General features: G+C 48.0%; 1 protein-coding gene across 2 annotated transcripts in view; it reads right to left on the bottom strand.

The window, feature by feature from the left end:
* The window catches only part of LOC124048060 (voltage-dependent L-type calcium channel subunit beta-4-like), a 101,940-nt gene extending 97,340 nt beyond the window's left edge, over nt 1-4,600 (bottom strand). For both annotated transcript variants that reach the window (XM_046368452.1, XM_046368462.1), the window contains exons 1-2: nt 4,321-4,600; nt 3,300-3,383 (exon numbers count right to left, since the gene is read on the bottom strand). In XM_046368452.1, the coding sequence (XP_046224408.1) occupies nt 3,300-3,383; nt 4,321-4,371 (135 nt within the window). In that variant the 5' untranslated portion in view covers nt 4,372-4,600. The remainder of the gene's footprint in view (nt 1-3,299; nt 3,384-4,320) is intronic.
* Nucleotides 4,601-14,751: the final 10,151 nt, after the last annotated feature.

Below are 14,751 nucleotides of genomic sequence, written 5' to 3'. Positions count from 1 at the left end.
AACATCTAGATCTCCAAAGGCCACGTTTATAGTCTCAATCAACCACACACAACGCAGAGTTACAGCGGTGTAGTACAGCACCGGTTACAGCCGCAAACATCCTTTCTGAATTTAAAAGTAATCCTCTGGCAGATGTTGCCTCTAACATCCATTTATATAGTGTTATGAGGGCAAACTGAGGAAGGTCAGCCAGGCAACAGTGCAGGATATCTCTGTGTGTGTGTGTGTGTGTGTGTGTGTGTGTGTGTGTGTGTGTGTGTGTGTGTGTGTGTGTGTGTGTGTGTGTGTGTGTGTGTGTGTGTGTGTGTGTGTGTGTGTGTGTGTGTGTGTGTGTGTGTGTGTGTGTGTGTGTGTGTGTGTGTGTGTGTGTGTGTGTGTGTGTGTGTGTGTGTGTGTGTGTGTGTGTGTGTGTGTGTGTGTGTGTGTGTGTGTGTGTGTGTGTGTGTGTGTGTGTGTGTGTGTGTGTGTGTGCGTGTGTGTGTGTGTGTGAATTTTTAATGAATAATGCATGCCTTGTCTACCTAGATGACTTGGAGAAGCTGTCTTTTCCCTCTAACCTTTATGCCTCAATGGGGCACACACGTATCTGTAATTGGCAAACAGCGTGAGATGCCTGTCTGCAAGACACAACTGGATAAGCATTTACCATTTCAGAGATAAATAAACTGCGAATGGAACAAACTGTGCTCTACTTCCAATTCAAAGACTTAAATGATTACTTTTTTAACCTTTATTTAACTAGGCAAGTCAGTTAAGAACAAATTCTTATTTTCAATGAAGGCAGAACGACAGATTTGTACCTTGTCAGCTCAGGGATTTGAACTTGCAACCTTTCAGTTACTAGTCCAACACTCTACCCACTAGGCTACCCTGCCTAAAACAAGGTCCTAAAACTAGTGACCTAAAACTAGGTCACTATGGTTAATAGTGTATAATTTAAGTAGGATATGGTGAACATAGAATGAGGAAGACTAAGACTCTCTGCCTATCCAGACCGCATCTGCGACCTGAAATACCACAGTATGCAAAGTAACCATTCAAACAGCACATGACTGCAGTGACCTATATATAAAGTAGATTAAATAAATTTGTATAGCAAACACATTGAATGATCCAACCTCTTTGTAACATACACTGAGTGTACAAGACATTAAAAACACCTGCTCTTTCCATGACATAGACTGACCAGGTGAAATCTTTGATCCCCCACTTGTGAAATCCACAAAAAATTCAGTGTAGATGAAGGGGAGGAGGCAGGTTAAAGAAGGATTTTTAAGCCTTGAGACAATTGAGACATGGATTGTGTATGTGTGTCATTCAGGGGTATAAATGGGCCTTTGAACTGGGTATGGTAGTAGGTTCCAGGCACACCGGTTTGTATCAAGACCTGCAACGCTGCTGTCTTTTTCACGCTCAACAGTTTCCTGTGTGTATCAAGAATGGTCCACCACCCAAAGGGCATCCAGCCAATTTGACACAACTATGGGAAGCATTGACATCAACATGGGCCAGCATCCCTGTGGAACGCTTTGGACACCTTGTAGAGTCAACATGGGCCAGCATCCCTGTGGAACACTTTGGACACCTTGTAGAGTCAACATGGGCCAGCATCCCTGTGGAACGCATTGGACACCTTGTAGAGTCCACGTGGGCCAGCATCCCTGTGGAACGCTTTGGACACCTTGTAGAGTCCACGTGGGCCAGCATCCCTGTGGAACGCGTTAGACACCTTGTAGAGTCAACGTGGGCCTGCATCCCTGTGGAACGCGTTAGACACCTTGTAGAGTCCACGTGGGCCTGCATCCCTGTGGAACACGTTAGACACCTTGTAGAGTCAACGTGGGCCAGCATCCCTGTGGAACGCGTTAGACACCTTGTAGAGGTTGTACTGAAGGCAAAAGGGCAGATGCAAATCAATATTAGGAAGGTGTCCTTAATGTTTTGTACACTCAGTGTATAACGTAATATGTAACACTTGACCATAGCCCCCTTATATATGCATTCATTAAGTTTTATAAACAACTGCGCAAGACTTCATAACATCCTTCATTGATTTACCTTTATTTAATAGTCATAGTCAGTCATTAAGTGTCAGCAAATCTCTAGACATACTATCTCTGAAAATCTGTCATGTATTTTGTTCATGTCAATTATCTCATCCAAACTGAACCTGATTTGTTAAGCTTTACAGACACACAGACACACACGCTAGCTAGCATGTGATAGACCAGCCCCCTGACAGAGAGATAGAGAAGCAGAACAAAGGTAGGCAATAACATTCAGGTGTCCTTGTGTTGTTGAATAGCCTTGATGGAAGGCAGTTCCCTAGGCAACCCATTAGTTTGGATCTCACAGTCCAGCAGCAAATGGTCCCCTCTGTATTACAGAATAATAGTTTCACACCGAAGGACTATTTTACATGTATTTATACAGTTGAACACAGGTGCTGAGACAACTATGACTTTGTCCATAACAATATGTCTCAATCGTTCATAAAAAAATAATACATTAATGGTAGTGAATACAGAGAGTGAATACAGAGAGTGAATACAGGGAGTGAATACAGAGAGTGAATACAGAGAGTGAATACAGAGAGTGAATACAGAGAGTGAATACAGGGAGTGAATACAGAGAGTGAATACAGAGAGTGAATACAGAGAGTGAATACAGAGAGTGAATACAGAGAGTGAATACAGGGAGTGAATACAGAGAGTGAATACAGAGAGTGAATACAGAGAGTGAATACAGGGAGTGAATACAGAGAGTGAATACAGGGAGTGAATACAGGGAGTGAATACAGGGAGTGAATACAGAGAGTGAATACAGAGAGTGAATACAGAGATAATGAGAGGAAGTGAATTCTAGATAACACTCAAATCAAGGCCACTGGCTCCCCTGCAACAGAGGTGACAACCCCATGTTGAAGCAATATCGGTCTCGTTGACCGTTCTCTTATCCCAGAATAATTGAACCATTCAGAATGTTTCCTTCAGACAATACATTTTGTACAGGGTGTAGTACAGACAGTATGCAACTGTTAATTGGATAACACAACTGGTTGTGGATTACAAGAGCAGTCACTGCTGAAAAACTATCAGCAAATATGGTTTAAAGTATTGTGCACAGCCTGTTTTGGACAAACATAGAGAGTGTAGTGGGATTTGTGCCCCGATACAATTCTTGCTCCTGACTGTGTAGTAATGCTGTAATTACTCTCGTAAAAACGTTGTGATAACACGTTGTTGCATAGGGATCTATTGTAATTGACTAGTAATGTGTTACCCATCTGTCTCTCTCACCTGTCTGAGGATGAAGCTGGTGGAGTTGGTGCTCCCGTCAGACCTCTTTAGCCGGCTGCGTCTGGAGTAGGTCCCTCTATTCACCTGAGTAGGTACAGCCAGAAACACAGACATCATTCTCACTGTCACTCACTTTGCAGCACGACAACAAGGGCACGTCGCTCTGGATAAGAGCGTCTGCTAAATGACTTAAATGTAATGTCAATGTAATAAGGAACACTGGGGCCCTACGGGTGATCAGGTGATCAGGTGCCTGGGTATAGCCTGTCCCTATTGTATGCATTTCCATCTTGTCTATAACTGGTGTAGCCTGCTGTCCACTTCTGGCTGAGACCTGAAGACTTGCATTGGCTCTCCAAACTAATGGCTAACCTTTAGCTCAGCTTGTGACCTTTCATAAGAACTAAGGATGTAGCTTATTGCAGAGAAAATACAGCTGCATCACATTTTATATCTGCCTTAAAAAAAATGAAAAACAAGTGTGTCATTTTTAGAACCTATATATTACATCTTTACTATTTGCTGTCCAATCTTAAATATGTAAGATGGTCTAATATTTTGGTATGAGGCTGTAAAACTAGGTCATGTGTTCAGTCAGTCTGCCCTTCATCAATGGATTCCAGCTACATGGATGAATTATTAAATACCCTATTTCAAACCACATCAATCAAATTCACATACCATCTGCTAAACGTCACAGTGATCACGACTACATCACATACAGTGCGAAGCTTATGACGTACCACGGATTATTGAGCGTTGTGAGAAAATAAAGAAACTAGCCTATTAATAAATAAATATATAGCCAACATGAATCTGTAGCTAACTTTCTGAAGGTAGGTAGCCTCATAGAGAATGCTTTCCCCATTTTGGTGCAGTGAAGTTGGTAGTCATCCCACAGGATCATCTTAATTACACATAAATGTGCAAAATGGGAATTGAACACGTTTTATTAACAGCAGTAAGAGAACAGAGTCAGAAACCGATAGAGCAGAGTATCTACTATATTGCGGTACTTTACCTTCTGGAGTCCATCGCCTGCACCGTGACGGGTGTAGATGTGCCGGGACATTTCGGCTAGTTCGTCGGTCCAAGGGGGAGGCTGCCTCTCTGTCCCGGTCCATGGCAACTGCTGTTGCGGTTGTTGAGTTGGTTCCTCCAGCTTTGCACTGTTGCTTACAAACTGTCAACAGAGAGAGGAACGATACGATACAGTGCTTTCTTGGTAAACAGTCCGTGTGAATTAACCAACCGGTATCTGTTTGCGCGCGTGCAGTAGTGCTACTCTGTGCTGCTGTTGAAGGTTACGCGACAGATGTGCACGCGCAACTGGCACGCTCTTGGCTGCTGAGCTCTGCCTCTCGCATCATCCATCGTACTAACCATTTACATTGTGTCAATGGCTCTATCTGTCATTCTCATCTGGAGAATGCATTGATGTTTCTAGTTACATCAGCTTCTTACATTACAGTTTTGTTTTATTACAGGTTTGTATATTATGTTTGTATTTCCTTTTGACCATGGAACAATCTCTGCTGGTGTGTACATATATATTTGGAATGAAAATAATGTAACAATTTACCCAAGAATGAAATATGAAAACAAGAAATCCTGTTGAAATGTATTTTCGGAATTGATAAGACAATAAAACTATTGTCCATTAGCTTAACATTAAATATACATGTGTATTTGGTGTTCTGTCTTACAGGGTAAACATATCAAAACAGACATAAAACATACATATAGCATTACACACATTGAATATTTACATTTCAACAAACTAAAGACCTGTGGTGTGGTGATGGGATCAAGAGAGATAGCTGTGATGCCCTCTATTTGTTATGCTGGTGAATGAGGACCCAAACGCGACTTAACGAAAACAGAGTCTTTATTCCAGTATAAGACAAAAGTAATAATCCTGGAAATATCAAGGATAAAACAAAACAGGAAAAACTTAAATCCACTCGTAGTAGCGAGGACAGACTGGAGACTCGACCATAGACTGCAGGTTGCTTCGGGAAGGCACCGACCGTAGCAGACTAAAACACCTGCTCACACGCAGCATCTGAAGAAGACAAAACACGACAGGGCGAGACAAGGACACAGAACAGCGAACATCATACAAGGATCTGACAAGGACAGAAGCGGAAAACAGAGGGAGAAATAGTGGCTCTAATCAGAGGGCAAAATAGGGGACAGGTGTGAAAAGAGTAAATGAGGAACAGCTGGGAGCAGGAACGGAATGATAGGGAGAGAGAGCGAGAGAGGGAGAGAGGGAGGGGAAGAGAGGGATAGAAAGAGGGAAAGAACCTAATAAGACCAGCAGAGGGAAACGAAAAGAAGGGAAGCACAGAGACAAGACATGATAACCAATGACAAAACATGACAGTACCCCCCCACTCACCGAGCGCCTCCTGGCGCACTCGAGGGAGGAACCCTGGCGGCAACGGAGGAAATCATCAATCAGCGAACGGTCCAGCACGTCCCGAGATGGAACCCAACTCCTCTCCTCAGGACCGTAACCCTCCCAATCCACTAAGTACTGGTGACCACGTCCCCGAGAACGCATGTCCATGATCTTTCGTACCTTGTAAATAGGTGCGCCCTCGACAAGGACAGGAGGGGGGGAGGGAAGACGAACGGGGAGCGAAGAAAGGGCTTGACACAGGAGACATGGAAGACAGGGTGGACGCGACGAAGATGTCACGGAAGAAGCAGTCGCACAGCGACAGGATTGACGACCTGGGAGACACGGAACGGACCAATGAACCGCGGAGTCAACTTACGAGAAGCTGTCGTAAGGGGAAGGTTACGAGTGGAAAGCCACACTCTCTGGCCGCGACAATACCTAGGACTCTTAATCCTACGTTTATTGGCGGCTCTCACAGTCTGCGCCCTGTAACGGCAAAGTGCAGACCTCACCCTCCTCCAGGTGCGCTCACAACGTTGGACAAACGCTTGAGCGGAGGGAACGCTGGACTCGGCGAGCTGGGACGAGAACAGAGGAGGCTGGTACCCCAGACTACTCTGAAACGGAGATAGCCCGGTAGCAGACGAAGGAAGCGAGTTGTGAGCGTATTCTGCCCAGGGGAGCTGTTCTGCCCAAGACGCAGGGTTTCTAAAAGAAAGGCTGCGTAATATGCGACCAATCGTCTGATTGGCCCTTTCTGCTTGACCGTTAGACTGGGGATGAAAACCGGAAGAGAGACTGACGGAAGCACCAATCAAACGACAGAACTCCCTCCAAAACTGTGACGTGAATTGCGGGCCTCTGTCTGAAACGGCGTCTAACGGGAGACCATGAATTCTGAACACATTCTCAATGATGATTTGTGCCGTCTCCTTAGCTATTGGAAGCTTAGCGAGGGGAATGAAATGTGCCGCCTTAGAGAACCTATCGACAACCGTAAGAATCACAGTCTTCCCCGCAGACGAAGGCAGACCGGTAATGAAGTCTAAGGCGATGTGAGACCATGGTCGAGAAGGAATGGGAAGCGGTCTGAGACGACCGGCAGGAGGAGAGTTACCTGACTTAGTCTGCGCGCAGTCCGAACAAGCAGCCACGAAACGGCGCGTGTCACGCTCCTGAGTAGGCCACCAAAACCGCTGGCGAATAGAAGCAAGTGTGCCCCGAACGCCGGGGTGGCCAGCTAATTTGGCAGAGTGAGCCCACTGAAGAACAGCCAGACGAGTAGAAACAGGAACGAAAAGAAGGTTACTAGGACAAGCGCGCGGCGACGCAGTGTGAGTGAGTGCTTGCTTAACCTGTCTCTCAATTCCCCAGACAGTCAACCCGACAACACGCCCATAAGGAAGAATCCCCTCGGGATCGGTAGAAGCCACAGAAGAACTAAAGAGACGGGATAAGGCATCAGGCTTGGTGTTCCTATTACCCGGGCGATAAGAAATCACGAACTCGAAACGAGCGAAAAACAACGCCCAACGAGCTTGACGTGCATTGAGTCGTTTGGCAGAACGGATGTACTCAAGGTTCTTATGGTCAGTCCAAACGACAAAAGGAACGGTCGCCCCCTCCAACCACTGTCGCCATTCGCCTAGGGCTAAGCGGATGGCGAGCAGTTATGTTACCCACATCATAGTTGCGTTCCGATGGCGACAGGCGATGAGAAAAATAAGCGCAAGGATGGACCTTATCGTCAGACTGGAAGCGCTGGGATAGAATGGCTCCCACGCCCACCTCTGAAGCGTCAACCTCGACAATGAATTGTTTAGTGACGTCAGGAGTAACAAGGATAGGAGCGGACGTAAAACGCTTCTTGAGGAGATCAAAAGCTCCCTGGGCGGAACCGGACCACTTAAAGCACGTCTTGACAGAAGTAAGAGCTGTGAGAGGGCAGCAACTTGACCGAAATTACGAATGAAACGCCGATAGAAATTAGCGAAACCTAGAAAGCGCTGCAACTCGACACGTGACCTTGGAACGGGCCAATCACTGACAGCCTGGACCTTAGCGGGATCCATCTGAATGCCTTCAGCGGAAATAACAGAACCGAGAAATGTGACAGAGGAGACATGAAAGGCGCACTTCTCAGCCTTAACGTAGAGACAATTCTCTAAAAGGTGTTGGAGTACACGTCGAACGTGCTGAACATGAATCTCGAGTGACGGTGAAAAAATCAGGATATCGTCAAGGTAGACAAAAACAAAGATGTTCAGCATGTCTCTCAGTACATCATTAACTAATGCCTGAAAAACAGCTGGAGCATTAGCGAGACCGAACGGCAGAACCCGGTACTCAAAATGCCCTAACGGAGTGTTAAACGCCGTTTTCCACTCGTCCCCCTCTCTGATGCGCACGAGATGGTAAGCGTTACGAAGGTCCAACTTAGTAAAGAACCTGGCTCCCTGCAGAATCTCGAAGGCTGACGACATAAGGGGAAGCGGATAACGATTCTTAACCGTTATGTCATTCAGCCCTCGATAATCCACGCAGGGGCGCAGAGTACCGTCCTTCTTCTTAACAAAAAAAAACCCCGCTCCGGCGGGAGAGGAAGAAGGCACTACGGTGCCGGCGTCGAGAGAAACAGACAAATAATCCTCGAGAGCCTTACGTTCGGGAGCCGACAGAGAGTATAGTCTACCCCGAGGGGGAGTGGTCCCCGGAAGGAGATCAATACTACAATGGGCGTGGGCTTCCCTAACTGTCTGAGAGGAATGTCATGTCTCCGAGCCCAAGCTTCGTCATAAAACAACGCTCTGCTCCAGAGTCTATCAAGGCACTGCATGAAGCAGCCGAACCGGTCCAGCGTAGATGGACCGACATAGTAGTACAGGATCTTGATGGAGAGACCTGAGTAGTAGCGCTCACCAGTAGCCCTCCGCTTACTGATGAGCTCTGGCTTTTACTGGACATGAATTGACAAAATGTCCAGCAGAACCGCAATAGAGGCAAAGGCGGTTGGTGATCCTCCGTTCCCTCTCCTTAGTCGAGATGCGAATACCTCCCAGCTGCATGGGCTCAGTCTCTGAGCCGGAGGAAGGAGATGGTTGCGATGCGGAGAGGGGGAACACCGTTAACGCGAGCTCTCTTCCACGAGCTCGGTGACGAAGATCTACCCGTCGTTCAATGCGGATGGCGAGTGCAATCAAAGAGTCCACACTGGAAGGAACCTCCCGGGAGAGAATCTCATCCTTAACCTCAGTGTGGAGTCCCTCCAGAAAACAAGCGAGCAACGCCGGCTCGTTCCAGTCACTAGAGGCAGCAAGAGTGCGAAACTCTATAGAGTAATCCGTTATGGATCGATCACCTTGACATAGGGAAGCCAGGGCCCTAGAAGCCTCCCTACCAAAAACTGAACGATCAAAAACCCGTATCATCTCCTCTTTAAAGTTCAGATAATTGTTAGAACACTCAGCCCTTGCCTCCCAGATAGCTGTGCCCCACTCTCGAGCCCGACCAGTTAGGAGTGAAATGACGTAAGCAATCCGAGCTCTCTCTCTTGAGTATGTGTTGGGTTGGAGAGAGAACACAATATCACACTGGGTGAGAAAGGAGCGGCACTCAGTGGGCTGCCCAGAGTAACATGGTGGGTTATTAACCCTAGGTTCCGGAGACTCGGAAGACCAGGAAGTAGCTGGTGGCACGAGACGAAGACTCTGAAACTGTCCTGAGAGGTCGGAAACCTGAGCGGCCAGGGTCTCAAAGGCATGACGAGCAGCAGACAATTCCTGCTCGTGTCTGCCGAGCATTGCTCCCTGGATCTCGACGGCAGTGTTACGAGAATCCGTAGTCGCTGGGTCCATTCTTGGTCGGATCCTTCTGTTATGCTGGTGAATGAGGACCCAAACGCGACTTAACGAAAACAGAGTCTTTATTCCAGTATAAGACAAAAGTAATAATCCTGGAAATATCAAGGATAAAACAAAACAGGAAAAACTTAAATCCACTCGTAGTAGCGAGGACAGACTGGAGACTCGACCATAGACTGCAGGTTGCTTCGGGAAGGCACCGACCGTAGCAGACTAAAACACCTGCTCACACGCAGCATCTGAAGAAGACAAAACACGACAGGGCGAGACAAGGACACAGAACAGCGAACATCATACAAGGATCCGACAAGGACAGAAGCGGAAAACAGAGGGAGAAATAGTGGCTCTAATCAGAGGGCAAAATAGGGGACAGGTGTGAAAAGAGTAAATGAGGAACAGCTGGGAGCAGGAACGGAACGATAGGGAGAGAGAGCGAGCGAGGGAGAGAGGGAGGGGAAGAGAGGGATAGAAAGAGGGAAAGAACCTAATAAGACCAGCAGAGGGAAACGAAAAGAAGGGAAGCACAGAGACAAGACATGATAACCAATGACAAAACATGACACTATTGAAGTATACTGTTTGTAATCCACTGCTAGTCAAGAGAGTGTGATTGGTTGATCAAAGCACTCCCTCTCCCAGGGGCTTCCTCTTCCTCTCCATAACAGGCATGGAAAGGGAGATCCCAAATCTGATGTCACCCCATTGAAGTTGACATTTAAAGGTAAAATGAAAAAAGAAACGTTATGGTAAGGGTTATTTTAATGTCACACCCTGATCTGTTTCACCTGTCTTTGTGCTTGTCTCCACCCCCCTCCAGGTGTCACCCATTTTTGCCATTATCCCCACTGTATTTATACCTGTGTTCTCTGTTTGTCTGTTGCTAGTTCACTTTGTTCGTCAAGCCTACCAGTGTTTTCCCCTTGCTCCTGTCTTTTTCTAGTTCCTGTTTTCTAGTTTTCCCGTTTTTGACCATTCTGCCTGCCCTGAGCCTACCTGTCATTCTGTACCTTGTCACACCACCCTGGTTCATAGACCTTTTCCTGCGCTGACCCTGAGCCTGCCTGCCATTCTGTACCTTGTCACACCACCCTGGTTCATTGACCTTTTCCTGCGCTGACCCTGAGCCTGCCTGCCATTCTGTACCTTGTCACACCACCCTGGTTCATTGACCTTTTCCTGCGCTGACCCTGAGCCTGCCTGCCATTCTGTACCTTGTCCCACCACCCTGGTTCATTGACCTTTTCCTGCGCTGACCCTGAGACTGCCTGCTGTTCTGTACCTTATGGACTCTGATCTGGATTGCTGACCTCTGCCTACCCTTGACCTGTCGTTTTGCCAGTCCCCTGTTCTAGTAATACACTTTGTTACTTTGACACCTTATGCATCTGGGTCTTCTCCTGAAATGTGACAGTACGAACTGGCCATGACAGACCCAGCAGACTCAGACCAGCTCTGCAAGCCATCTCGAAACCAAGGAGCCACCATTAGAAGGCACAAGGAGTTGCTTCATGGTCTTATGGAAGGGTTCCAGACCTTGGCCAAACGTCATGACCGAGCATTGAACACATTATTGGAGCAATTCCGCGGGTTGTCTGTTAGGCAGCCTACCACTATGGCAACTTCCCAGTCCCTCAGTAACCCGGCCACCCCGATTTCCCGGGAACACCGCTTACCTCGCCCGGAACACTTTGATGGATAGTCGGGCACCTGTTGGGCATTTCTCGCTCAGTGTTCCCTCATCATCGAGCTGCAGCCCTCCTCCTTCCCCTTGGAATGCTCTAAGATAGCATACCTCATCACGCAATGTCCGGGAGGTCTCTTGCCTGGGCTACAGCAATATGGGAACAGCAGTCGACCGTATGCTTCAGTCTGGGGGAGTGCGTGTGTAATAGTATAACTTTAGACCGTCCCCTCGTCCATACCCGGGCACGAACCAGGGACCCTCTGAACACATCAACAACAGTCACTCACGAAGCATCGTTACGGATCGCTCCACAAAAGCCGCGTCCATTGCAGAGCAAGGGGAACCACTACCTCAAGGTCTCAGAGCAAGTGACGTCACCGATCGAAACGCAATTTAGCGCGCACCACCGCTAACTAGCTAGCCGATTCACATCCGTTACACTCACCCCTCTTTTGACCTCCTCCTTTTCCGCAGCAACCAGTGATCCGGGTCAACAGCATCAATGTAACAGTATAACTTTAGACCGTCCCCTCGCCCATACCTGGGCGCGAACCAGGGATCCTCTGCACACATCAACAACAGTCACCCACAAAGCATCGCTACCCATCGCTCCACAAAAGCCGCGGCTTTTGCAGAGCAAGGGGAACCACTACTTCAAGGCCTCAGAGCAAGTGACGTCACCGATTGAAACGCTATTTAGCGTGCATCACCGCTAACTAGCTAGCCATTTCTCATCCGTTACACATGGCGGAGGTGAAGAAAGTTTTTGATGCTCCATTGTCCAGGAGAGAGGCTGCCCGGAAGTTACTCCAGCTACGGCAAGACTCCCACAGTGTGGGAATCAACTATGCAGTTGATTTCTGTATGTTGGCAGCTGAGAGTGCCTAGAACCCGGAAGCGCTGTTCAACATGTTCCTGCACGGAGTATCGGAGGAACTAAAGGATGAGCTTGCTGCCCGGGAACCACCGATGAATCTCGACTCACTCATCGCCTTGACCATTCAGATCGATGGGCGACTACTGGAGCAAAGGAGAGGAGGTTCTATTTCACTCACCCGCCCAAGGCTCGCCTCCGAGACATCCCGGAAGTACCAGACGGCTCCGTTGCAGAGAGAACCCGAGGCTACCCGAGTTCCCCCGAAGCCTGCCAATTCACCTCTTTCCGAGCCGATGCAACTAGGCAGTGCTAGGCTGTCTCCAGCTGAACGCCTGGTGGGCCATACGAATAACTTTTCCTTTCCCCTTACTTGCAACCCTTTTCAAGCCATCTTGCTGTAGTGGAATCAGTTGAAATCACTCAGGGTACTCATCAACTCTGGGGCTGATGAGAGCTTTATGGACGCTACCCTGGCGTCCAAGCTGGGCATCCCCACTCAGCCCCTCTCCATTCCCATGGACGTTAGAGTGCTGGACAGGCGCTCTATAGGCCGGGTCACCCACAATACCACCCCCATCAACCTACGTGTGTCAGGGATCCACAGCGAGGCGATCCAATTCCTGCTCATTAAGTCTCCTCAGGTTTGCATGGTTTTGGGATTCTCTTAGGTCCAGAGACACAACCCCCTTATTAACTGCTCTTATTTAAAAAACAACAACATTTTTTTAACCTTTATTTAACTAGGCAAGTCAGTTAAGAACAAATTCTTATTTTCAATGATAGCCTAGGAACAGTGGGTTAAATGCCTGTTCAGGGGCAGGGTGACAGATTTGTACCTTGTCAGCTCGGGGATTTGAACTTGCAACCTTCCGGTTACTAGTCCAACGCTCTAACCACTAGGCTACCCTGCCGCTGGTGGCATCATGGGCTGGAGCCCGTTCTGCCATGCTCATTGCCTGAAGTCAGCACAGCCTACCCCGGGATGTCTTTCCGGGGACTTGAAAGTTGCACCGGACCTCTCCTCCATTCCCGCTGAGTATCAGGACCTCCGGGAGGTGTTCAGTAAGGCCCGGGCCACTTCGCTTCCTGCTTCGCTTTCAACCTTCTCCCAGGCACCACTCCGCCCCGGGGAAGACTGTACTCTCTGTCGGGTCCGGAGACCAAGACAATGGAGACCAACATTAAGGACTTCCTAGCTGCAGGGTTCATCCATTCTTCTTTCTTCCTGATGAGGAAATGTGTTTTAATAAATTATTAGAATGTTACACTCCTGAAACCATAGGTCTGAAACCATGTGATTGCATGAAATTGATTTGAATCATTAGATTATTATAATATATGTGTGTAAGTGTTAAAATCATTCGATTATTATATTATAATACTGTGTGTGGTTTTAGTCAGAATCAACGTTTTGGGAACAATGTGTCTAGTGTTTTGAGAACAGACTATCTGTCTGAGCCAGATCCGGGGAGACCTTGGCTGGGACACTGAGAACTTCCCAGTCCCAGGTCTCTCCCTATCTTAGGGGAGGGTAGGAAGACACTATTCTTTACGTACTCCCCTAATCTCTATTGGCGGGCGGATTTGATGGTTTGTGTGGAAGTATGCGTGTCACTATAAATTGAAGGTCTTGTACTGTGCACATCAGAACGTTCCGTGAATAAACATTTAACTTTGGTAGACTGGGACTCTGTCTGTTTTAATTTCTATCAGTATCTTACAAATCCTGATATAACAGACTGGGGGTAACATAATTGAATTTGTTCTTTGTGGAGAAGAACAAAACCCTGTGCCTATACATTGACTACCAGGGCCTCAATGACATCACAGTGAAGAACCACTACCCACTACCACTCATCTCCTCGGCATTCGAGGAGCTCCAGTGGGCCACCGTGTTGGACCTACCAAATGCCTACCACCTCCAGTGGGCCACCCAAGCTGGACCTACCAAATGCCTACCACCTGGTGCGGATACGGGAATGCGACTAGTGGTAGACTGCCTTCAACACGGCCAGCGGTCATTCGAGTATCTGGTCATGCCATTTGGCCTTACCAATGCCCTGCTGTGTTTCAGGCTCCAGGCTGTGTTCCAGACATGTTGAACCGGTTCATCTTCGTCTACCTCGACAACATCCTCGCGCTCTACGTCCGAAGATGAGAGAGGTGGTGGATTGGTCCCAGATAACCGAATGTTTGTTCTTGACGCTGTCCACTCCCCAGTCCTGGAGTGGGCTCACTCCTCCAAGCTTGCCTGCCACCCGGGCTCTTGTTGGACCCTGGCCTTTGTGCAACAACGCTTTTGGTGGCCTACCATGGTTCCTGATGTCGCCACATGCACGATCTGTGCGCAGAATAAGACTCCCGGCAAGCTCCGGCTGGTCTCCATCAACCTGTTCCTCACCGTCCCTGTTCTCACATATCCTTTGTCACGGGTCTCCCCCATCCGATGGCAAAACCGCCATCCTGACAGTAGTGGACCAGTTTTCCAAAGCCGCCCACTTCATTCCTCTCCCCAAGCTACCCTTTGCCAAAGAGATGGCCCAGCTCATGGTGCAGCATGTTTTCCGGATCCATGGTCTCCGACCGGGGTCCTCAGTTCTCGTCCCGTTTCTGGAAGGCGT

The sequence above is a fragment of the Oncorhynchus gorbuscha genome, linkage group LG01 (genome assembly GCF_021184085.1).
Source record: "Oncorhynchus gorbuscha isolate QuinsamMale2020 ecotype Even-year linkage group LG01, OgorEven_v1.0, whole genome shotgun sequence".
NCBI lineage: Eukaryota > Metazoa > Chordata > Actinopteri > Salmoniformes > Salmonidae > Oncorhynchus > Oncorhynchus gorbuscha.
Note: the sequence above shows the minus strand (reverse complement) of the source record. Positions and strands in the feature narration are given on the sequence as shown.